General features: G+C 49.1%; 1 protein-coding gene across 1 annotated transcript in view; it reads left to right on the forward strand.

The window, feature by feature from the left end:
* The window catches only part of SLC24A3 (solute carrier family 24 member 3), a 460,077-nt gene that overhangs the window by 408,663 nt on the left and 26,134 nt on the right, over nucleotides 1-25,280 (forward strand). Inside the window, exons 8-13 of the mRNA XM_060285209.1 lie at nucleotides 1,345-1,370; nucleotides 7,892-7,945; nucleotides 12,510-12,643; nucleotides 14,605-14,765; nucleotides 15,526-15,790; nucleotides 23,389-23,555. Coding sequence (XP_060141192.1) covers nucleotides 1,345-1,370; nucleotides 7,892-7,945; nucleotides 12,510-12,643; nucleotides 14,605-14,765; nucleotides 15,526-15,790; nucleotides 23,389-23,555 — 807 coding nt within the window. The remainder of the gene's footprint in view (nucleotides 1-1,344; nucleotides 1,371-7,891; nucleotides 7,946-12,509; nucleotides 12,644-14,604; nucleotides 14,766-15,525; nucleotides 15,791-23,388; nucleotides 23,556-25,280) is intronic.

The raw sequence follows: 25,280 nt of genomic DNA on the forward strand, positions 1-25,280 counted from the left end.
AACAGCGGCTGGGAATGCCTTCCTGGGAATGAATTCCACACCATCCAGCCTGGATTGTGGGGCGGTTCCCTTTACTTCTTTATTTCTCTTCCCACTCTGGTCTGACATTTTCATCCAAATGCCGCCCTGTTGGATCCGATAATGACAGATGACAAAACGGCAAAAACTGATGAAGCCAGTGTCTTTGTCAGTGTCTTGTTGGGAAGAGTGAGTTACAAAGAAAAGGGTGGCTCCTTTCTCCTCATCCTTCTCTATGCTCCTTTGGGGCGATTGGAGGGAGGTCCTCTTGTGCGCCTTTTCAGCTGCACCTGCTGGTCTTTGAGGTTTTCTCTGTGTCTCTCACAACTGGTGGTCGCTGTCATCGCCAGGGACTGAAGCGATGTCCCGTTGTTAGCCGAGTTTACCACCTGGGTGCAGTAATCACCCTCTACACCCAGATGCTTCTGCCTGAGAGTCTCCAGAGAGCCCCTGAACGAAAGTTGCTCAGAGATGATCGCGCTCAAATCAGTCGTGTCCTGTGAGTGTGGGAAGAAACAGCTTCCTACTTGAATGAAATAGAAGGGCATTCATTTGGTTTCAGCACCGTACCATCTGGGCAGATAAGGGTGTCATGGAAAGAACATGAAGTTAGGAGCCAGGGCTGGGTTCTAGGACCAACTCTGCAGCTAATTGGGCGACCCCAGGGAAATTACTCATGTTCTCTGCAGCTCCGTTTCCCGTATAAATCAAAGGGCCAGAATTATACCACTTTTTCCCCCAAAATGAGAAGTGATCTTAGATGCTATGTGGAGTAGGACTTAAACTCAGTCCCGTCGTGTGTTTTCTTCGGCTCCTAACTGATCAGGGAGGGTCTCTGTTTGGCCCTTTGCACTGCTTCTGACCCTCGCTCATCTCCATAGAAGCGCAGGTGCTATCATAAAAGCTCGAAGGTGCTGTACGATGCGCAGAGACATACAGACAGCTTCCAGGGGGCCCGTAAGTGACTCATGTTTGCAAGCACCCACCAAGCTCCGCATCCCTTCCAGATCTGAAATTCTACAAATAACGAGGTTGGGCATGCTTCCCTCTCGCTCCATCCTCTGACAGAACTTGCAGGAAGGCTGGGATGGCCGGATGCCCACCCGAGTTTGCCAACAAGACCTCCTTCCACGAACACTGACGAGAGACTAAACCAGCACAGAGGGGAGTTTGCCCACAGATGCTTCACACCCCAAACCGGCCCCAGCCCCAATTCCCACCAGCCAGCCACGAGGGCGGATAACATGCAGTTATAAAGCATGTGTGTGCATGTGTATGTGTGTGTGTGTCTGTCTAATCTTCTCTCCTTTTTATTTTTTTTCACAGTTCATTTATGATGAACAAGTTTCCTGGTAAGTACCTCTTTTCCCCTTCCAATTTCCCCTTGCTATGTGGTAGAGACAGTACAGTAAAGAACAAAGTCAGCGTCTAGGAAAGAAAGGGAAATGTCGGGGCAGCTTGGAACAACTAGCGTTTCTCAGGAACCCTCTGTCCATCTCAACAAAGAAATTAAATCAGCTTTCACGGAGCAGAGACCGTTTCCCTTGGGTTGGCCTGGTGGGCTTCCTTTGGGGACCCTGTTATCTTGCTGTCTTTATCATCCAGATTAGACAGTGTAAGGCAACTGTGCCTTTCCACAGTCAGTCGTGGGCAAGGCCATGGTTAAAATTTGATGAACCTTTTCCAGTTGGCCAGACCGCGTCGGCATATTCCGATCACCATGTATTCAGTATATCCCAGGAACCAGAGGTGAAGACATGTCAGTGACCTTTAACCCATTAAAGTTCTGCCTAACATTCAAGAAGATCTTAGAGCTCTGAAAAATCAGTGATTTTTTTTGATAGATTAAAAAAATTGCCCAAATTAAGTATACGGGAACATTTGCATTTGGGTCAATGTCCAAATCACCTTTTTTGAGGTGGGTTCTGAGCATGTCTGCTGTGTTTGAAATGGAAATAGAAATGGGGTGTGTCATGCATTCTTGTTACATTTTTCAAATATTTGATCTGCGGAAGTAGAGTGATGTGAAAATACACCTACTTCTTCTGAAAGAACATCTCAGAAACAGGTAGTTGTGGTGCTGTAGGTAAACGACTTGCGTGGTATTATTTAGAGCTAAGAACGAGCTAGGAAAAGAAGCACGAACAGCGAGGTCCTACTGTAGAGCACAGGGAACTCTATTCGATATCCTTTAGTAAACCATAATGGAAAAGAATATGAAAATAATAATAAATTATACCTTTAATTAAAAAAAGAATTACAGAGCCCAGCAGTCTTCGTTTTCAGCAAAATGAGTGCTAGCCCTTTGCTGGAGCGACATGTCTGTGTCCTAGGATGTCTCTGTGATTTTCAGAATTTGGGGTGGTGGGGCGCATATCACATGGACCATAAACGTGACACACTATCCAGGGTATTAAGATACTTTTGTCGCCTCTCTCTCCTCTGTCCAAGAGGGCAAGGGGGGAGACAGCTGGGGGAACTTGCTCTAAGACGCATAGGCCCTATACTGACCCATAAAAATAAGAAGGAAGTCTTCTTTGAATAACAGTGATCGGGAAGCTGAAAGGGATCAAGACGCCTGGGAGCAGCACAGGTCAGAGGTCAGAGGCCAGAGGTCAGGAAGAACCTCCTCGTGGGATCCACCTGGACCTGGTGGCCACGTGGAGTGGTGACATTTTCCCCTCATGTCCTTGGGGATTACGTGCAGCACAAGAAGACTTGCAGAAGCGTTCCCATTCAAACTCATGGCGTGGTGGGCACAACCAATGCTCTGCCCCAGCAAACAGTAGGTGCCTAAGTGTTGCTCGGTGTTCCTGCTCTTTGCTAACAGTGCTGCCATAAGGAAAAGCAAGTTATGATCCTAGTTGACCTCAGAAATTTTCCTGCTGCTTTTGTGCAGAAAACCTGAAAAAAGGAGACCCGCGGTGGTTTACCGTCTGTCAGTCTTAGAAGGAGCCCTCTCTCCACATCTCCTCGGCTTTGCTCGTGAAAACCACAGCAGGAGGAAATGAAAGCAGGTTCATGACAAGCCTGTGTCAGTCCTTACCCTCAAGGTGTCCTTTAGGATATTTCAGATGGGAAGGAGCAAGAACTGCAGAGTCTGTATCCTCTCCTTTCCAAAGGCTGACCCTCCTACGATGTCAGAGGAGAGAAGCTGGGTTCCTAGGCTACTCCCCGAGCCTGTGCTGAAGGCCGGATTCTGAGGTCATCCGCCCCTCAGCCTGGGCACCCGGGCTCCCACAGGAGGGAGGAGGCGGGAGGGCCACGGATACACGAGTCGCAAATTCCCAAGCGGGTTTTGGTCCAGCCTGGGGTGGGTTGGAATCATAACTCATGCACAGGTGAAACTGCGGGAAGAACTAGGGGACGCTTTCACGGCACTGAATATCATTCTCAGACGGCCGACCTGTTGCATAATCATGGTTATTATGTGGATGGGGTGACGGAGACGGTTTTGCACGAGCGAGGCTGAGAAGTTAAAGTCTGCACCACTGACCTATCACTGCTTTGGGATTTCCAGGGATTTCAGCTCCTCACGTGACTGCAAAATATACTGAACTTTAAGATATTTTTTACTGTCCACATCTCTTACTTTCTCACCCAGCCACCCATGAGCATTTATTTTGCTGAAAGAGTGAGTCTAGGAGCTGATTCCTCTGATTTCTGTCCTAAGAGACAGACTCTTCAATCTGTGCAATTAAAGCACAGTAGTATTTCAATAATTCCTTAAACAGTGAATTCCTTTCCTTGTTGTAGGACATTCCAGCATGTTCTAGCAATGTCAAGGCAGGTAACCAATTCACCCCAAATCCTTGAAAGGAAACTAATGTCAGTTGGGCTTATTTTGAAACTAAAGTACTCTTTAGGAGCAAAGGAGCCTTGTCAAATACAAGTACAGAAGGGGAAGGGGTCCCCACCATGCGTGGTTTAGATTCCTTTACCATTCCTCAAGCAGCATTCCACAGCAAGTCCCATTCAGCCGGGAAGTGGCCACCAGAAGGCTTTCAGTAGCAGGTAGTAGAAAAGCCAGCCACAGTGGATTACAGAAATAGTGGTTTATTTTTCTTACATATCAAGTACCCCAGATGTAGGTAGTACAGTGGCTCTGCATTTCTCTTGACCTTTCCCTCATGACCCCAAGATGGCTGCTGTGGTTCCAGCCATCAAGTTTGGATTGAAGGCAAGAAGGAAGAAGAAGGGGCTATGTCATTTCATTGGACACCTTTCCACCTTATATCTCTTTGGTCACAACTGGGTCTGCTTTGATCAATAAGTGTCCGGGGGGAATAGAATTACAACTTTAGACCAATCATTTATCCCACCCTCCTTGAGATCAAGGGTCCCCATTTACTGCCTCAACATAGTGGGGTTCCATTAGCAGGAAGAGGCAGGAGAATATCCGTCGGCTGCTTTTCCATCAGATTCCTGCCCCAAAAGACATCTGACATAGATAGCATCAGAGAGCCACCTAGTAGGGTATGTGTTCACCCTGCCCAGCAAGACCCCCACTGTTGCCAGAAGGAATTCAGAATGTGTCTTCAGTGAGTCTGAAGGCCTGACAAGAAAACGAAAGGATGCAGGGTGCTGTTTTTGTCTCTTCTTTGAGTGAGTCGTGACTTTGGGGGAGAAAGGAGAGCCTGGGACACGACCTGGACAGTGTCCATCTGCATGGTGTTGGAGACCGGCTTTCGTGGTTCTGGACCCTGGTTAGGAAGAGGAGACGTGCCCTCTGGGCGAGGGGTGGGGGTGGGGGGGTGACAGGGCGTAGCCCTCCAACACGGAAAAGAACAATCTCTGGCAGGAGAATCCAGGGCCAGTTGTAGGTGGTTCAGTGTGGAAGTTTGTGGGAAGGGAAGAGCACACCCAGATCACACAAGCCCAGGTCCTTGGAGGACAGCGGCGGGCTGTGGCTGGGAGGGGCAGATGGGAAGAGCGTGTGACATCAGGGTCTGCAGTTGGAGTCGCTTCAAGTCCCAAACTGTTCATTCCTGAGCACCTCCTGGCTGCCAGCCTCCGTTCCAGAACTGGACACAGAATGCAAAACCCAATTCTGCCGTGGCCTTGGGGATGTCTGAGACGAAGGGGGAGCAGACACGTCATCACGGTGTCATTTGGAGATACTCATGGCCCCGGGGGCAGGAGGTTGGGGGGCGACACCAAAGAGCAGGAAGCCAAGATTTGATGCTCAAACACGGAATCAGGCCACAAAGCAGAGGGGCCTCAGAGAGCCTCACTTGACGAGGAGGAAGCACTGGGTGGACCCTGAGTCTGGGTGCCAAGAAGGCAAACCTGAAAGGCCAGCAGGAGAGGGAATCCCGCTGCCACAGGCACCCCTGAAATGTGACGGCAGAGACGCTTACTCACATATTGCAATGGAAGGGCTTGCTTTGAGTAAAAAATCAAAAAGAGACAAAGGAGTGAGAGAGTATAAATATACCTGTTCACCAAGTGCTGGACGTAATTCAGCCTCATGGGGATGTCTCTTTGACGTTGGCTTGTTTTCCAATGACCCCTCACCAAGTCTGTAAAAGTGAGTCGAAGCAATCACATGACTTCCCTCCAGCTCTTGGATATCTCTTCCTTCAGAATAAAGCTGGAATAAAAATTCGCTTTTCCCAGTTACGCTTATGCCACGTGTACATTGGTTTCAACGAGATAAGGACCACGCTCAGGCCCCTTGGAGGTGTCTTGCAACTGAAAATTGACATTTCGAGAAGTCTCACCTCTGCAGATGAGCTGCGTGCTGCTCTGTGCTGGGGAGGGCGGGGTGCCTGCTTGGGGGGCGCTTTGTCAGGGAGGCTGATCTAAGGAGAACAGATCGCTCAGGCGGGAATCAGATGTAAGGAGTGGTGTCGAGTGACTGCTCGAAACAGGCATTAGATGTGAATAAGTAAATGAAGAAGATAATCCCAGACTGGTCAGAGGTTTAAAGAACACAAACAGAAAGTGAAGGAGGAGTAGGCAGGGAAGACTCCATGGAGGAGGTGACATTTAAGCTGATATTTGCAGGATGAAAGGGACCAGCGAAGGAGTGAAGGGAAAAGCATTCCTGGCAGAGGGGACATTAAGTGCAAAGGCTCTGAGGAGAAGGAAGGAGCTTGCCGTGTGCAAATGAAAGGAGGCCAGGTTGGGACACAAGAGGATTGGGGGGAGAAGGAAAAAGAACCGGGGTTTGCAGGGAGGGGCACCTTTGATTTTTTTCTCAAGTCTTTTGGGAAGCAATTGAAGAGTCTTAAGCAGAAGAATGACAGGATCCAGAAGCATTGAGGAAGGCAGTTCAGAGGCTGAAATTAAGGTGGGGGAGGGAGGTAGCAGTGGAGCGGGCAGACACCCACAATTCCAGAGATATTTTGGACACAGAGTCCCGACGGGCATGGGGGAGGGTAGAGAAGGGCTCCACTTTTATTTCCAGATGTGGGGCTTGACTGTGCAGTTCACTGACATGGCAAAGCCCTGGAGAACATGAAGCTGGGGTGTAGGAATTCGGAATTCTGTTCCGACCTGCATCTAGACGCCACGTGGGGAGGCTGTATTGACAAGTGGATCCTGAACCTGGAGCGGGGAGAAGTGTGGCGTGGACGTGTCTGTTGGTTTTCCAGAAATAGGACAAGAGGACATCACCTAGAGAGAACGTTAGAGGTCACACTGAAGAAGTGGAGGGGACACCAAGGGAGGGAGAAGAAATTAGGGGACAGGAGGAAAACCAGGAGTGTGGCCCTCAGAAGTCAGGAGAAGAGAGTGTCTTCTGAAGAGGGTGGGCGATCAACTTCAGATGCTGCAGAAACACTGAACAGGATGACAGAGGACCATCTCTGTGGTTGTGCATATCTGCAGAATCATTCTCAGCTAATGCATGGTAGCTCGTTATCCTGTGGACATACCATAACTCACGTACCCACTCCTTCATCTGATAACCGCCTTGCTTCTTTCGAACACTTCATTTTTATAAAACAGCACTGCAGCGAAAACCCTGCGTGTGCCTCCTCTTTACATGTGATCACATATTTCCCCAGGATCAGTTTCCACACATGGAACTTGAAAAAGCGAAGGAAAGCCATAACCTAGAATTTCTTTATAGACCATCCTCCAGGAACCTTTTCTTAAAGTCAAAATTACTCCCTCAATTAACTAATTAAATTCTACAGCTAAAGGGGAACCTTCACGTTCCCTTGCTTTTTAACTGAAAGTTACTAAACTAAAGAAAATAGAGGAAATATTCGAAGTATCAGAAGTTCAAGGTACATTCCAGAAGGTTTCATTATTTTTCTTTCTTGCTTGCTCTTGACCATTTTCCCACTCATTCACGCTAATCCTCCCTGCTAGCACCTTCCCTGCCCAAGGTGTCTGTCTCTCTCCCCCTCTGTCCCTCCCTCCCCCTCTCCCCTCCCCCCCAACTATTCTTCCTTTCCCTCTCCGTCTCCCTCTCTCTACACATGCCTTGCTCTGATGTACCTAACGATCCCTTGGTTGCCCTTATCAGTTCCTCTAGTTTGCCCTTTGTAACTGTATCTGAATAGTTTCAGTGAATGATTAAGCTGTGGTCAGATTTATACACATAGCCGTATATTCAGCTACATTATAGAAGGCTTGCTGGGTTCAAAATATTCTTTGGGGTGAGCGAATAACAGAGAAGAGGGAGCATTTTCCTTTGAAGTAGGGGAGGAAGAGAAAGATCCCGAAAACCTGGATAAAGCCTAGGAAACGTCTGCAGACCAGGAAATATGTGGAACTTGTTTGCACGTCTGCTTCATGCTTGCCGTGCTCGGCAGGTTGAGCTGCCATTCGCATCACACACGTGTCTGAGAGGACCTGGAGCATGGCACATCTGTCTAGGGCGGCTTCTGTTAACTGACCATTCTTGGTTTGTCCACAGGTGGGAGTCTTTGGTCCTCGTGCTGATGTATCTCATCTACATTGTCATAATGAAGTAAGTAAAAGACTTTCTTAGTTTCTCTCCCAAAACTCTTTCCTACACTCAGCATTATGTGATAATGTGGGCAGAGGAACAGGGGACAGGGCGGGTACCTGTCATCAGAGGCTCACTTGGCTCCCTGGGCAGACTGCTAGGAATCAGTGCAATCTCGACTTACAGCAAAAGCATAGACCCTTCCAACCCAAATGTATGATAGAATCAAAGCTTCGTGGTTTCGTTTGAGAAATCTCTCAAACCCTTGCCCCCTCTTCAGGACCTGGCAGCCTAGCTTTTGGCTGTTTTTTTGCTCACTTTCATAACAAGAGAGGAGGTAAAGCTCAATGTGTTATGTTTCCATATAGGTGGAGGGAAGATGGGGCCAGAGCTGGATAAGAGATAACTAAAACCATGGATAAGATATCTACAGACTTCTGTTATTTGTATTGTATTAGTCAGCTATTGCCGCTTAACAAATGACCACAAAACTTAATGGCTTAAAACCACAAACGTGTATTATCTCATCCAGTTTCTGAGAGTTAAGCATCCAGGAGCAGTTGAACTGGAGGGTGCTAGCTCAGGGGCTCTCTTGGGATTAGAGGCAAGAGGTTGTCCAGGGCGGCTGTCATCCGTTTGGGGCTCCAAGACGGCCCACTCACACTGCTAGTGAGTAGGTGCTGGTCGTTGGCTGGAGGCCCCAGTTCCTTACCATGTGGGCTTCTCTTCAGGGCCACTCTACTGTCCCCACACCCGGGAGCTGGCTTCTAAAAGAGCAGGTGATTAAAGAGAGAGCAGGAAGGACCCAGCAACACCTTTTATGATCTGGTCTCACAAGTCACACACCATCACTACTGCCATGTTCTGTTTATTAGAAAAGAGTCACTCAGTCCAGTCCTCACTCAACGGGTCTACTTTGCCTTTTGAAGAGAGGAGTGTCGCAGAATGTGGGGATGTATTTTAAAACCACTACATTATGCGTGCTTGTTCCCCTTGGAGTCTGGACAGCTTACCACCTGTATCAAGAGTTATGTCGCGGGCTTCCCTGGTGGCGCAGTGGTTGAGAGTCTGCCTGCCGATGCAGGGGACACGGGTTCGTGCCCCGGTCCGGGAAGATCCCACATGCCGCGGAGCGGCTGGGCCCGTGAGCCATGGCCGCTGAGCCTGCGCGTCCGGAGCCTGTGCCCCGCAACGGGAGACGCCACAACAGTGAGAGGCCCGCGTACCGCAAAAAAAAAAAAAAAAAAAAAGAGTTATGTCGCTGATGTTTCCCGTACTCTAATGTAAAATGTAAGCACCGTGGTTGGAACCTGCCAGTTCATCTTTTTGCTGAGTGCCATGGAGTTGAGGAGGTTGTCAGTGGTGCAGAGATATTCTGTGCTGCAGATTCCTGCCCCACGGGAGCTGTTTCTTTCGCTCTAAGTTAGTCCATACTCTCCCCAGCCTATGTGACTGCAGGAGTGATCACCTTCTCTAGGGGGCAGGACAGCAGACCGCTCTCAGAAACTGCCCATTTGGACCCGTCAGGTAGCAGTCTGCAATTGACATGTCAAGTTTTCCTTGCTGTTGAGGCCTGACAAAGATTAATTCTGGTGGCCGAGAGCCCGTTGGGAGAAATCGGCGTGGCCACTGACAAACGTCACAGGAACAGTGAAGGTAGGAGCTGGCTTGACCGATGGCCAGGGTGGGCTGTAAGCCATCTGCTGCCATTCCACTCAATGTAGCACCCAGTTTCCACCTCAGGAGCTGTCCCACAGTCAGTGTGGACCCAGTAACTGGGTCGTGTGACTGGAAGAGGACATTTCTACTGATAGAATAGAACCTCACCCAAACTGATCCTGGTGTGGAGTTACCGTGAGGTAGCAAACAAAGAAACCAGATACTGTCACCACAAATCACCTTGCATTTAAGCATCCCAGTACATCAGCTCCCATGAAAACCAGAGCTGGCCCAAAAGTTTTCCACGGTTTCTAGATTCCAAGGAAAAGCCTTTAAAGATGGAACGAGCCAACTTGTTCCTCTTTCTCTCAAAGAACAAAACTACTAGGGGATCGGTGCCACAGTCAGGAAGCCTCACCATTAGACGTCTTCTTTCAGCATTTTTTGCTTCACCTTTTTTTTTTTTTTTTTTTACATTTTGATGCTTTGAGACCCCAAAGAGTCAAGAGCGCTCATATTCCCTTTTGAAAAGGGAATCCGTCAATTATTCCAGAGAATTGACTGAGTGTCTGCTGTAAGCCCAACGTGGATCTAGGGTTTTAAATCTGAATTCAGATGAAAGCATGTCCCATACTGAATTCACCAGGGGCTACACGGAATAAGGAGGTCTTCAAAAAGTGTTTTTCATCTAAAAAGAAGGAAGATTGAGGAATTTTGCTAGCGTGCATTCTGTGACCACAGTACCCCTCTACGGAGCCATCGTAATGCCCGTGAGTTGCCGGCGGGGCACGAGGTCATAAAGATAACACAGTGAACAATCTCCCTACCCCAAACCATGCCCAGTGTGGAAGCTGATGAGGTGTGTTTCTGCTGATGCCTCAGCTTCACCAACCTCCCAGCTGTTCAGACCGGCAGGATACAAATAGACCGGGGAAAGGCAACTACTGTGCTCGTGGAATTTTCTGCATAAATTCTAGTCCTAAGTTCTAAATTGAAATCTCTGCTCTTTAGCCATCCCGCTCCATAATCAGAGGCTTTAATCACTGGGTTTTATAAAATCTGATTTATAAAATTGCATGCTGCACAATAAAATAGCTTCAGGGTGCAAGCACAAAATTTAAAACATTCAATTAAAAATATAAAACAGAGCAGCAGCCGTTAAAAACAGCATGTATTAGAGCCATCAGCTGCCTCCTGGGTAGACGGCTTTAAAATAACTTTAAACATTCTGTCTGAAGGTCATAAAGCAATTCCAGTTTGGCCCAACAGGTAGAAACCTTCCCGGAGCCTGAGGCATACCCGGCCTCAGCGAGGGTTGATTTCTGTACCGCTATGTCACTTCCCTGGGGTTTGGTCCCCAGATGAGGCAGTGTGGTCTGGTGGTTAAGATCAAGTGCTTCCTGTGCAGCCCCGGCCATGGGACCTGGGCCAGGTGATTCAGTCATTTTGAATCTCAGTTTCTGCTTCTAAAAACAGAATGAACGATGCTTCCTACCTGAAAGGGTGTTTGTAGGATGGAACATGATGGAAGAGTTAAGGAATTAACCAGTATCTGCTTCCAGGAAAGCGCTTATAATACTACGATACATAGTAGTATTATCCTATTATCCAAATCCAAATAAACGTATAACACACAGTTGTTAACTTTTAAAGCAAACACCCAGGTGAGTCAGTATTTCTGTGGGGAAAATGGATTCTGAGTCAAGGTGCCAGAAACACTACGTCTCCCCTAGAGCCCCATCAGGAGGGGAGAGAAAGAAAGTGGGGAGGTCTTTCCATTAAGAAGAACGTTGACCGTGCAAAGCAGTCGGCAGACTAGCGTGACACACCCCGCGTGCTTGCCAGGAGCCCTACAACCATCAGCTAGCTTCCTCCACCCACACCCCTAGCAGCTTCCCTCTCCCCACGTGACCTGAAGCCCCAGACATCATGTCAGTTCACCTACCCAAACGTCAGTGCGTGTCTCTTAAAGGACTCATGTTTCACCTAACCACCACGATCACAACTAAAAGAACGCTAATGCTTTGATACGAGTAAGTATCCAGTCAGTGTTCAAATTGTCAATGGTCTCAGAAATATCATTTGTATAGTTTTATTTTCATCTCATAAATGTCATAAATATTTTAAAAACCAGTGAGTTTCCTAGGATTCCTCTATGGGAGTCTTCTAATACCAACGATAAAGGGACCGGGACATTTACCTACCAGAACATCCTAGGACCTTGACCAAGCTCCCTCCCTTCCAACACACGTGGAAGAAGCACTGCACAATGTTTTGATTGTTTTCCACTCAATCGTTCTGGAGAATCATAGCCCAGAATTTTTTCATAAAGCCAAGGGCGCAGCAGACCTGGAATTATGGCACAACAGTGACAGACATTCGCAGGCTCCCAGCCTATGACCTCAGGAAACCAAAGGCAGGCAGAGACCTCGACAGCCAGCCCGCCTGTACACGTGGACCGTGATGCAGAGCCCGGGGTAGCAGCAGAGACGGACGTGACGCCTTGACCTTCCTCCACCAAGCATGCCCCTGACAGCAAAGGCCCTGGGGACGTGGCCCAGAGGAGGGAGACCTTGCCCATCCCTCTGAGTCTCACAACAGCCCTTCCACGCACACATAGACCCCGAGTAAGGGAACTCAATCCCAGAGGTCCCCCTGCTGACATGGAAGACTCTGCAGAGAAAGCAGTGTGTCCCTATGTATCTATGTGATGTTGGCTTTATTTTCACTTACCGTATATTCTCAAGTTGGGAAATGGGCAGGTTGTATATTCTGGGGGGAACAGGATGATAACATAATAACCTAATAACTTAAGGCACAGGGTCCCCCACAGGCCGTCCAGGCTCGGGGAGCTGCGGGGAGCTGGGAGCCGGGGAGGCAGGTACGGCCGTGCTGATGGGCTCTTTCCACTCATGGCCGTGTCCAGATACAACGCCTGCATACACCAGTGCTTCGAGAGGAGGACCAAGGGTGCAGGAAACATGGTCAACGGCTTGGCCAACAACGCTGAAATCGACGACAGCAGCAACTGCGACGCCACCGTGGTGCTACTCAAGAGAGGTAACCCTGGGGGGCTGCGTACCCCGCCAGGCCCCAGAGGGTGTGCCTGCCCCCAGGGAGGCCTCCCCCACTCCCTCGCTGCATCGGGCAGGGAGCAGGTTCATCCTGGTGATGGGCAAACTCTGAAAGCCAGTGGAAGTTCTTGGACCAAACTGCTGGGGTTGATATAGGGAAAGTGGGGAGATGGTAAAGGAGAGGAGGCCATGGCTGTCAAGGTGCTGACCCTGTCACATTCTGACTGAGTGACCGTGAAGCAAGTTACTTAACCTCTCTGAGCCTCAGTTTTCTCTTCTGCAAAATGAGGATAACTTCTGTAACAAGTTAAGGAGATAAAGTCTGCAGAATACTCCATTAATTATAGTTGTTATTAGCGTATTATTATATCCAAATTCACTTTCAGGCTACATTACCTCAGTTTCCGAGCTGCAAAATGACAGAGGAAATTACCCTTTTTTCCCCAAAGTAATGCTTACATTCAATAGATACTCATTAAGCAGCTGATACACAAAGCGATAATACAGTGCTCTCTAATCATTTTCTTTCTTCGAGGAACATGGAAAATTATCATTTATGTTTGCCTAGAATGCGTTTCATTTTTCATTTAATTTCTTTTTAACTTTCCCCTTGAAATGTGTGGGTTTATTTCTTCACAGTCCCATTTTGTTTGCTTTTCAGGCAAAACAAAAGAAATTAGAAAATCTATAGGTTATTTTCAAATACATATCTAAGTTTGAAATCTGTGGGTACTTATTAGAATTTGAAAATCAATTATTTGGTATACTTTTCTCACTAATTATATGCATAGTGAACAAAAGACTTACGAGTATTCAATGCCATCCCACGTAAGGATTTCATTTAGTTTCTTCTCTTCAGGGTAGTTCGTAACCATGAAAGGAATACTCTTAGGGAACCAAAGAGCGCTACCTATTTTATTAGTCAGTGTTTCCAGAGATCATTTCGTGGTTTAGTGGCCTGGAGAACAGGAGTGAGGCCTTGGCCAGGTACCCATGAGCTGTGTGCTCGTACTGCAGCATCCACAGAGAGGGCCTTGGGCCATGACGGAAGTTATTTTCAGGCCTGCCAGCAGATCCTGACGCAAGATTTGCCCTAAGCCCCCTCTGGACTCGAGCCCAGCTCCCCACCCCTAGCCCCCGGGCAGCGCTGCTCACAGGCTGGGCCGCAGCAACGCGGGCATCCCCCCACCATGTCCTCCACCCGGACTAATGTCAGTTCTGCAGCTTTGAACAGCTCAGAATGAGCACTGCTGACATTTGAAGGGCATAAAGTGTTACGAAAGACTATTGGGGTCTTTCCCATGCCCCAGATATGAGCGGCAGGAAAAGAATCCTTTGAGGACAGAGGGGGATTCTCTTATGTTATCACTCATTCTCACCATGTTCGTGAAGGACTCTTAAATTGTTTCAGGTCATTTCAAAGAGGTATCGATGAGCCCCGTAGAAAGCAGATTTTAACTCTTCTTCCAATTTTGATCATGACAACCCTTCCAGGATGGATGAATAGTTGGATGGATGGTTGGAAGGAAGGAGGAGGGAAGGGAGGAAGGAAGCGGAGGAGGGAAGGGAGGTAGGAAGCGGGGGAGGGAGGGAGGGAGGCAGGGAGAGAGGGAGGAAGGATAGATGGGTAGGTGGGAGGATAGATGAATGGATGGATGGGTGGGTGGATGGATGGATGGATGGATGGATGGATGGTTGATTGGATGGTGGATGGATAGATGATGAACGGTCGGATGGGTAGATGGATGGATGGATGGATGGATGGATGGATGGATGGATGGGTGATTGGAGGGATGAAAAGGGAGGGAAGAAAGGAGGGAGGGAAGGAAGATAGGAGGAAAGAAGAGAGAGAGCAGGAAAGAAAGGAATGGAAGGAAGGTGAATGAATATCTCTTTCCTGCTCCTAGTATCCATGTTATTTTTATTTTATGTTTTTAATTTTCCCAGCCAATTTCCACCGCAAAGCGTCAGTGATCATGGTAGATGAGCTGCTGTCAGCCTACCCACACCAGCTCTCTTTCTCTGAGGCTGGTCTTCGAATCATGATCACCAGCCACTTTCCCCCCAAGACTCGACTCTCCATGGCCAGTCGCATGTTGATCAATGAGGTATCTGGGAAAGCACAGTCCATCTGCCGTGGACGGGGTGGGAAACTGGGAAGGGGAGAAAGTTTCCTGGTCTGAAGGTAGAAGCACCTACCTCAGTGTTTCGCACAATAATATCCCACAGCCATTTCCCAACATCTTCGCTCTCTGGACCAGCTGTGCATCTTGGTCCTTGCCCCTCTCTCCACATGTCCAGAGACGTGGTCCAGCTCCCAGTTATCCAGAAAAACTCTTCTATCCCTTCTACCTACCTTCTCCTTTTTATCTTCCATCTGAATAAAGCCCTCCGATGTGAATGCACAGTAGTTGCTAAATCAAGGTTACCCTAGTTTAAAGTAATGCAGAGTCTCTGACCTGAATTTTCCTGGGTGTTCCTTTCTCCAGAACGGCAGCCTCATTGACCCAGTAATCCAAACACACGTGTATGGCTTTCTCACATATGGACCGAGGAATTCCTACAATCCGGAGGAGAACGTTAACACCCCAGCACACAGGGAATCAAGAACCCTGATAGGAAAGCAGTGCCCACCTGAGACATGGGGATTCTCCTCTGAAGGCATTTGCAAGTTCCAGTGGGTCAGAAAGATTAATCCTTCCTCCCAGAGTTGGTTATCACTTTGAGGAGTCCCTTAGAACTTCTCTGCAGAGTCTTCTGGAAGCACCTCCTTGCCAGCTGACTGGGAAATATCCCAATAGCTGGTGTTCTGGGTGTGAGGACTTGCAGCCCCTCTGGCCGTATTAGAACATGCCTTTCTTTTTCCAGAGACAAAGACTGATAAACAGCAGGGCTTATGCCAATGGGGAATCCGAGGTGGCCATCAAAATCCCGATTAAGCACACGGTGGAGAACGGGATGGGGCCCAGCAGCGCCCTGGACAGAGGTGTGAACGGGACGCGGGGGGACGACGTTGTTGCCGAGGCTGGCAACGAGACGGAGAATGAGAACGAGGACAACGAGAACGACGAGAACGAGGGCGAGGAGGACGAAGAGGACGAGGAAGGGCCGTACACGCCGTTCGACCCCCCCTGTAAGAGGTCCCGCGTCTGGGCTGGGCTGGGCTGGGCTGGGCTGTGGGGTCTGGAGCTATTTTGAGGCTGCTGAGTTGAAGCCCTTGACTTGGGTGACCTCTCTGATTTTAAATTCAAGGAAATATCTCTGTATGACGTAGAAGTATTTATGTTAATTTTTTTTTTTTTTTTTTTTTTTGCGGTACGCGGGCCTCTCACTGTTGTGGCCTCTCCCGTTGCGGAGCACAGGCTCCGGACGCGCAGGCTCAGCGGCCATGGTTCACGGGCCCAGCCGCTCCGCGGCATGTGGGATCTTCCCAGACCGGGGCACGAACCCGTGTCCCCTGTATCGGCAGGTGGACTCTCAAGCGCTGCGCCACCAGGGAAGCCCTATGTTAATTTTTACAGCGGATAAGACTCTATTGTAGGGGGTCCAAAGATGACCGAGATGGTGACACTCGGTCATGGGCTGAAATGTGGGCATTTCGAGGAGTCTGTCCCTCAGCTGTTCCTCGGGGTCGCCTGGAGCTAAGGAGGAAAGCCTGTGACCCCGTTGGCCAGGCACATGGTGCTGGGGGGAGAAGGGCTTCACCCACCCCGTTGCAGTTGGTGGGAGGCTGTCCTGGCAAAGCCAGCCCTGGGGGCCCAGCAGCCCTCCCAGGCGGCCTTTGCTCTTCCCTCATCCCCATTCAGGCCCCACCTGTCCCAGGACCTGCTGTTTCCAGGATGGGCACCACAGGGGATGCACACCTGGGTAGACAGTGCCTAAATCACACTGCGGGGCTGGCCCAGGGAATCCCCCGGCTCCTTGACGGGTGGAGGCACAGGCGGAGGCTGGTAAAGCTTTCAGGACCCTGGCCACCAGGGCAGCGTCCTTCTCCCCGACTGCGGCCTCCAGCAAAGACTTGGCTGTTCCCGCAGCCTTGTCCCCCAGCCCTACCCATTAGGGGAACGGGTGGACCAAACCCAAAGAATTCTGCTAGACCTTCCGGAAGTTTCTGGCTGTTTCAAGAAAGAGTGCGATGGTCCAATTCGCATTCATTGCCAAGTGTGTGAAGTTTAATTAGCCTGTGTGTCTTCTCTAAGGTGCTGGGATGCATGGCGGCTGTAGGTTTTCAGGCGGGAGTGCTGGTTCCACGTGAAAGGCCGTTTAATGGTGAGGCGTGGGCACAGGGTATCAGAGTCGCATGTTACTTTTGGACGCAGGCTCCTTCTCTACCCCTCTTTGTGTCCAGGGACAGCAGGTAAAGCTCAGGGGGGCGCCGGGGCCCCCTCAGGGCTCCTGAGACCTCAACCTGGTCAAGGGCTGACCAAAACTAACTAGAAAATACCCACCCAGATTCCTAGACCCCAAACTCCAGAATCGCCCACCCAGAATTAAATCATTACTTGTTAGTAGCTTATCTTGCTAGAAAAAACTATCCTGGTTCTTTATCCATTTTGCCACCTTTGGCAACATTTCTTAGCAACCTTCCTATCGCCCAGGACAAACACATGTTAAGGATGAAATGACCAGACCCCCCGCTCCTCCTTCGTAAGGCCTTGTGTTCATTTTCTACTGCTTTGTAACAAATGAGAACAAGCCTCGCGGCTTAAACCTGTTGGTTTGCTCGGGTTCTGGGGGTCAGAAGTCTGGCGTGGCCCGGCTGGGTGTTCCGAGGCTCACAGGGCCGTGATGGAGGTGGGTGGACAGGGCTGTGGGCCTTCCTAGAGGCCCCGGCACACTCGGGTTCCTGGCAGGAGTGGGTTCCTGGTGGCTGCAGGGCTGAGTCTGTCTCTTCCTCGTGGCTGTCACCGGGGCTGCTCCCTGCGCCAAGGCCACCGCCTTCTGCTCCCGTGGCCCCTCATCTAGCAAACCAGCACCGTGTGTTGCATCTGGTCCTCCCCACACTCCCCACCCCTCTAGCCTCCCCTTCTGCTTCCGAGGGCTCCCGTGATGGGTCATGACCTGCCCGTCTGGAGGTCAGCTCTGCCCTAGAGCCTAGCACCGTTAGGGCTGGTGGTTCATCCTTCCCGCAGGCTGTGAAAGCTGGGGCACAGACCTTGGGGGCCACACCTGGAATTCCGCCTCCCCCAGCCCATGTTTTTAGAGTTCACAGTCAGCAGCCCGCAACCAAGCTCCAGGAGCGCTTACTTGGCTAAAGTCTTACCCCGACGAAGGAAGCCGTGAGGCCAGTTGACGAGTTTGTAAGTGGCTGGCGCTGTGCTGGCCCTGGAGCCCAGGAGCCCACGTGCACCCCTCCGGGAAAACATCAGAGCCACGTGTGTGAGAGCAGACAACCCTCATCACTCAGTGAGACAGAGGGGCCCCCTGTGGGTCACGTGTTCCCTGTTCCTCACCTGGACGAGGTACACCCCAGACCTAACTGTGAGGCTTCGGGGTATCTTGCACTTCTGCTCCCCACCCTTGCCCCTGGGATTAGCATGCAGATGTGGAGGCCCCAGGGCCTTCTCACATGTTGGGAGACATGGCTGCAGGTGTGGGCTCGGGCACCCCCCTCAGGCACCCTCTGTCCTTTGGAAGCACAGGTCTGCAAGGAGGAGGGATGTTGTGCGTGGTCCTGCCGCCCCAGGGGTCTCGGCTTCACCCCAGGGCCCCAAGGTGCTGAGACCGGAAGTGGGATCCTGAGTCCCCCTACACCAGCCCTTCTCACCTGGGCATCCTTGACAAAGGGTGGGCTCTGATTCGGGAGGGCCGGGTGCGGCCCGAGATTCTGCGTCTCTAACAGGCCCTCAGGTGATGCCGATCTGCTGGTCCATGGGCCACCGCGGGTGGCGGGGGCTAGAGGCCCACGGTCCCACCAGCCATCTTCACGGTTCCTCTGTGTCGCCGGGAAGCCTAGGTCAGGGCCTGGTTCTGCCTCTGAAGTGGAGGATGGGCTTGTCCGAGTGTGGCCCCCTGTCCTCCACCAGCTGCTGAGAAACCCCGTTCCCGGGCCTGGAACCTCCATTCGAGGCTGGGGGCTGAGTGTCCGGCCAGGCCTTCCCCTGGGAAGGGACGCTTCGTCCCAGTGGTGAGTGGGTGGAGGCCCTCAGGCCAGCAGAGGGCCCTTGAGGGTCCTCTCAGGCCAAGTTCCTTCGGCCTGAAAAAAGCCCCTCCACTGGGTGAGGATGTGTTTCCCTCCCACGGGAATCCTGCAGGGGCCTGGGTTCCCTGTGTTTCTGCCACCAGTGCTTGACTAGAGTGTGTATAATGAACAAGTAAGTAACTGTGTGGGAGTGTGTAAACAGACGCATATATAGGACATGCGTGTCTATGTGTGTATGTGCATATATGTACTCTGTGCACATGTATGATTGAGTTAATGTGTGCATGTAACATGGTTTATATATACTGTATACCTTTAATATAGTGTATATTAATACACGAATATTTACACATAGTTAACATATCGTGTATTATATAACATATACACCTATATTAACACATGTTTATGTGCATATAACATACATATAGGTTGCATACATGTATTTATTATATATACCTATGCATAGTGTATGTATCTATATGTCTACATACATATAAATTGTACTTATATTCTTACCTCTTATGAGAAGAAAGTCTTCTTACTACTGACTGACAGAAAGAGAAACAGTTACATGTGTATGGAGGTAAATACACTTCCCTGGAGCACAAACTGAAACAAAATACACCAAAATATTAGTATGTTTATCCTAGGTGAAATTATTTTTTGTTTTCTCTACACTTTCCATTTTAACACAATGTGCATTTTTATTGCCTATATAATTAGAACAAATGTATATACTTAGTTCTGGGTCTGCAATACTGAGCAATGACTTTTCCTCCGTCTGACAGTATTAAGCTTCCTAAAAAGCTTGGTCAGCACTATATAACTCAGTATAGTCTCAACTGGTCTCAAAGCAGTGACCATTTCATAATACATAAAAATACTGAATTGCTATGTTGTGCATCTGCAACTAATGTCATATTGTATGTTAATTATAACTCAGTAAAATTAAAAATTAATAAAAGTTTTAAAATAAATTTTTAAAGGACTATAACTTGGGAACAAGTTCTCTGCTTTTTAGGAAGAGTGATGCTCAACGGGGTGCTCTGTGCTCAGAGTCCTAAGCTCACGCCCTTGCTTCATCCCCTGACTTTCTGGCTGATTTTGAAAACATCACATAATCGCTGCGACATCAGGTTCAGGTGCAGGGAGTGGTGTTTTGTTAATTCGCTGCTATGTGCTCAGCACCTGAAGCAGTGCCCGTACAGAGCGGTGTAGTGGGCGTTCACTAAATATTTGTTAAATTGTTGAATAGACCTACCCACCACAGACCACATGACAATGGAACAAAAGATGGGAAAATGTCCAGAAATACTGGCTGAAAGAAGAAGGGATACAGTTTTTACCCCTTTGTTCAGAAATAGAAATTTCGACGATCCTTACCTGAACGCTCCTGGTGCTCGAAATCACATAAAAAGCACATTTCTGCATCACTTGGTGTGTTTGAGGAGTTACACTTGTTATATTACATTTAAAGGCTCGTTGCAGAATTTCTGTTTTGTTGTTGTCAGAGTGGAGCTGTAAGTTAAAGAAAACATATCATTTTTAATGATAGTGAAAACCGTTTTCTAGATATAATGCCCTTCCAGTGTCAAGTCAGAATTTTTAAAGCAGCTGTATTTTAAATGAACCAAGTGTCTCTCTCTCTCCCTCCCTCCCTCCCTCCCTCCCTCCCTCTCTCTCTCTCTCTCTCTCTCTCTCTCTCTCTCTCTCTCTCTCTCTATCTGTCTCTCCCTCCCCCTGGGAGGGCATTAGGAGGACCGGGTGGTCACTGAGGGGATGCCGAGGGCCCCAGGTGCATCCATCCCTTATCACCACAGTGCAGGCTTTAGGAATGTGTGGAATTCCAGGAAGCATTTGGGATCCTAGGATCTGGCTGTGTTCTGGATGGTGCAGCATTTGAAAGCCCCTCACAGAAAGCTCCCAGACAGCCTGGTTGCTTTGTAATCCAGCCAGGCACAGCCAGTGTTCTCATTGTTCACTCACCACCTCCAAACCTTAAATCTAAACAGATGCATAGCAGCTAATGGAGAGACACTCCTCCTTTCTTACAAATGTGTTCTCTTTGCTTTATTGTGCACCTGTAAGTGGGATGCCCTTAGATTCTCAAAAACAGATAGTTTCCTTTGGTCCGTCTGATTAGATTGTTCGTAGTTATGTCATTACTGTTGATACTAATACGTATGGAGCATGTGATGTGTGCCCTGCACTGTTCGTGGCATCAAAACAGAGTGATGAACAAGTTGGAGAAAACACTCGTTCTTATAGAGTTTATATTCTAGTTTGGGGGCAGCTGAAAATAGTGAGGAAACAAATAAACCTGTTAATTTCAAATAGAAAACATTTGCTATGAAGCAGATAAATGCAGGTGATGGGAAAGCAAGGAGTGGGGTGGGAGGGGATCTCAGACTGGGTGATCTGAGGGGTCTGGTGACATTTGTGTTGGGAGGTCACCTGCTCAACAGGACAGACACAGCCACAAGCTCTATCCAGAGGGAACCACAGATGCAAAGTCCCTGAGGCAGAAGGAGGCTTGGAGCCAGGGGAGTGTGTAAGCAGGGGGAGTGGCAGACAGGAGCCAAACCAGTCAATGATTTGCCTTGTGGGAAGATGTGGTTTTACTCTGAGGGCACTGGAAGCCAGTGGAAGGTTCTAGAACAGTTTGCTTTCTGAGACTCTGGCTGTCAGTGGCACGCAGATGGAGGTGGGGCAGGTGAGGGAGCTGGGAGTCCCCTTAGGAAGCCAGGTCTTCAGCCAGGTCATAGATGGAGGACCTGGTCCAGGGAGAGGCCATGGGGATAGGAGGATGCAGACGGATCGAGTTCCCTGGGCAGGTGGCCAGGGTTGAGGTGGGGAATGAAAGAATGGAGAGTCAGGAAAGATTCTGAGGGTTTTGAGTCCAGTAACGTGCAAACGTGCAAACTTATGTTGCCCCAATCCCTAATGGTCCTAATGGTTCATTTAATTCTGCCAGCAACCCTCAAGCTCAGTGTTTCTGTGTCCACATTTTACAGATGAGGAAACTGAGGCTTAGGGAATTTAAGTAACTGAGGTACTCGACTCCGGCAGAACGGGTTCTGGACCCAGCGCTGTCTGATGAGAAAGCCCCCATCTCCCCCTAGAGACCACCCTGCCGTCCAGGGAGACCAGGGGCCAAAAGTGGTGTTGTGTAACTTTACTCTGCAGTTTTCCTCTTAAATAGTTTTAGGAACCTGTTTGGAGACTGGTAAGAGACGTATGAATAAGAGCTGGATGCTAGCATAAAATTATAAAATAAATTGTAAAATTATAAAATAAATTTTATTCATACTATTCAAAATGTAATTTTAAAAATACCTCCTTAACTCTGGAGGGAATATAAAACGGAATAATCATTTTAGAAAACAGTTTAGTGTTTCTTACAAAGTTAAATAAACACCCACCCTATGACTCAGCAATTCGACTCCTGGCTCTTTGCCCAAGAGAAATGGAAACACGCCCGCAAAAAGACTCCTACAAGAAAGCTCCCTGCCTCTTTCCTTGTAATACCTGAAAACTGGCAACAACCCAAATCCCCTCCACTGAAGAATGGATAAACAAATCGTGGTGTATTCACAGGATGGGACACTACAGAGCAATTAGGAATGAATTGCACATGAATGAAACTCAGAAAACATTATGTTGAATAAAAGAAGGTAGACACACAAAAAAATACAATATGATTTCATTTATTTGAAGCTGGAGAACAGGAAAAACGAATCTATGGTGGTAGAGGGGTGGGATGTTGACCAGGATGCACACAGAGAACTTTCTGGAAGATGGAGATCTTGATATTTCTTTTTAGAGGTGAGTTAGCACTTAAGCAGGACGGTAATAATGGCCAAAGGAGAACTACTGTGTTTCTCAAATCTGAGGCTACAGGAACTCGTGGTAATGTTGTCACCAAAATAAGCATTTATGGGTGTCTTTGATACTCAGCACTCAGGCAGCACTCAGAGATGGTAGGATCAGGTCATCACTGACAGATCCATCATCTTGTCCATGGCAGTAAGTAGTTAGAGCCAGGCAGCAATTATGGATTTGCAAATCCATAGCAGCTTGGGATGTGGACACTCAAGTGGTGTTTTGACAACCTTGAGAGTTTCAGATGGTCTTTCAAGATTTCAGCAAGTTGACAGAGGATGTTGATCAATTCCACTAGGTGGCGCCGTGCCCGCTGACGCCTTAGAATCTGGGAAGATGTAGCTGCCTGTCCATGGGGAGAAGGACCCAGAGGCAGCTGGCGGTCTCTACCTCCCCTCCCCCACCTCCACCCCGACCCCTCACTCTCCCCCCACCCCGTTTGTATCCTGAGAATCCTCCTCATCCTTTTCCACCTGGCTCCAGTTGCCTGAGTAGCAGGTGGCAGTGGATAACTTTTTATTCCGCTTGGTTTTGTTGCTGGTGGAAAGCCATTTGAGTCTACCGGGAAAAGAGCAACATGGTCGGGCTTATTTCACAGGCCTTCCGTTAGGATGTAAATGTCCGGGGACAGCCGTGCAGAGGGTGGAGCAGAGACATGTAGCTCGCTGATTTATTTTTTTTTCTTTTTGCCTTTGTTGTTTTCCCAGCTGGCAAACTGGAAACAGTGAAATGGGCGTTCACCTGGCCCCTGAGCTTTGTCTTGTACTTCACTGTCCCCAACTGCAACAAGCCCCGCTGGGAGAAGTGGTTTATGGTGACCTTCGCTTCCTCCACGCTGTGGATCGCAGCCTTCTCCTACATGATGGTGTGGATGGTGAGTCCAGGACCCCGTGCAGTGCCGGACCTCTTCAGAGAGAAATACTCTCAACCAGAGGGGAGTAGGCGCAGGGGTTTCAGCCCAGTAACTGTATCAGTCAGCTGTCGCTGCAACACACTGTGTAACAACCAGCCCTAAATTCCGTGGTTTAGAATCACAAGACTTTATGCGCCTGCTCACATGTCGACAGGTAGACCATAGAGTAACTGATCTTAGAGGGCACTGGCTAAGCAATCTGCTTCCAACTCCAGTGTGGTTACCTTTGATTCAGGCAGCAGGTGGGGTTCATGTCTACTCCGTGTATGTGTGCTCATTTTCTTTGGACCAGTGGCTACCTGGGGAATGTCTTCTCACGGTGGATCATTGGAATGCAGGAGGGCAAGGGCAAACACAGGTGCCTCCCAGGCCCTTGGCTTGAGACTTCCACCCACACTCCATCAGTCAAGCCCGACATCCATGGAGTGGGGGAAATATACTCCACCCGCTCTAGTGGAAAGACCAGCAGGGTCACAGGCAGCCAGCGTGGAGGAAGGGTGGGAGGCATGGGGGGGCTGACAATCCCATCCATCATAGTCACTCCTCATCTCCGCTCAGTTTCTTCAACCAGAAAATGAAGTCATTGGACCAGGTGAATGCTCAAGTGTCCCTTCTGAAGCTGCAACAATGATTCAAGGATTGGCATGGATTGAGGGACCATTGCTCAAAAGAGCCTCTGCCCCAAAGCCCTTCCAGGAAACCCAGCCACCCAGAGTGCACTTCCCATCTATGACTCCGGTTTCTAACTGAGGAGTGAACCTAATTCATTAGAATTGGAGTTGGGCAGAAATTAAAAGCCATGACAAAGTTATGTGCCTGTAATCATGCTTGAGCATCAGGTAGAGATGCAGTATAAATTCTGGAGAATTACACTCAAGAGCTAAAAAGAGGTTCTGAAAAGATTATTTTAGAGGTAATAACAAATGTGTAAACCTGACCCAATTAACTCGTAATTATCCCGTGCCTTCAACATCACAGACAAATAATTATCCCGTGCCTTCAGCATCACAGACAAATAATTATCCCGTGCCTTCAACATCACAGACAAACAGATAATTTTTTTTCAACCCAAGTCTTATAGCCAGGGGTTTCTCCTTCATCCTTTGTTCATTGAAGTTTTTATTTGACACATTCATTGGGTGCCAGGTTTGGGGAATAGCATTGGTGTCCCTGAACTCCGGGTGGCCCAGTGGTTTTCTCTGAAGTCCACTAACACGCGAAGTAGCCGACAGATCCGAGGTTCGCCCTCCTTCTGTTTGCCTCCTTCCACTCTGGGGGAGGTTCTGAGAAGCCCTGAGAAATGACCAGGAGTAAGCGGGAAACCAGGAGAAGCCCCTGAGAGTTGGTCCAGCCACCCGGAGAATCACTTCCCCCAAACGCCAGCCTCAGCCGTAACCATGGTAACCACAGTAACAACGGGGCGAGGGCAGCGGCCCCTTCCCAGGCCAAGCCCCATGGAGCCAAACCAATTCCTGCAGAGACCCCGCTGAGGGTGAGAAAGGAAAAACAAGGATGCTTGCAGCTCCATTTCACAAAAGGCTCCAGAAGAGACAGAAGAAACGCTGTGTTTCTGCTCTCGCTTTCCTCCCTGGAGAGGGGAAAGCAGAGAACCCGAGGCCACCCCAAATTCAGTTCAGCACCGGATGGAAATGACATGCATTCCCTGTTTGAAAGGGACCAAGCCAG

The sequence above is a fragment of the Globicephala melas genome, chromosome 15 (genome assembly GCF_963455315.2).
Source record: "Globicephala melas chromosome 15, mGloMel1.2, whole genome shotgun sequence".
NCBI classification, from domain to species: Eukaryota; Metazoa; Chordata; class Mammalia; order Artiodactyla; family Delphinidae; genus Globicephala; species Globicephala melas.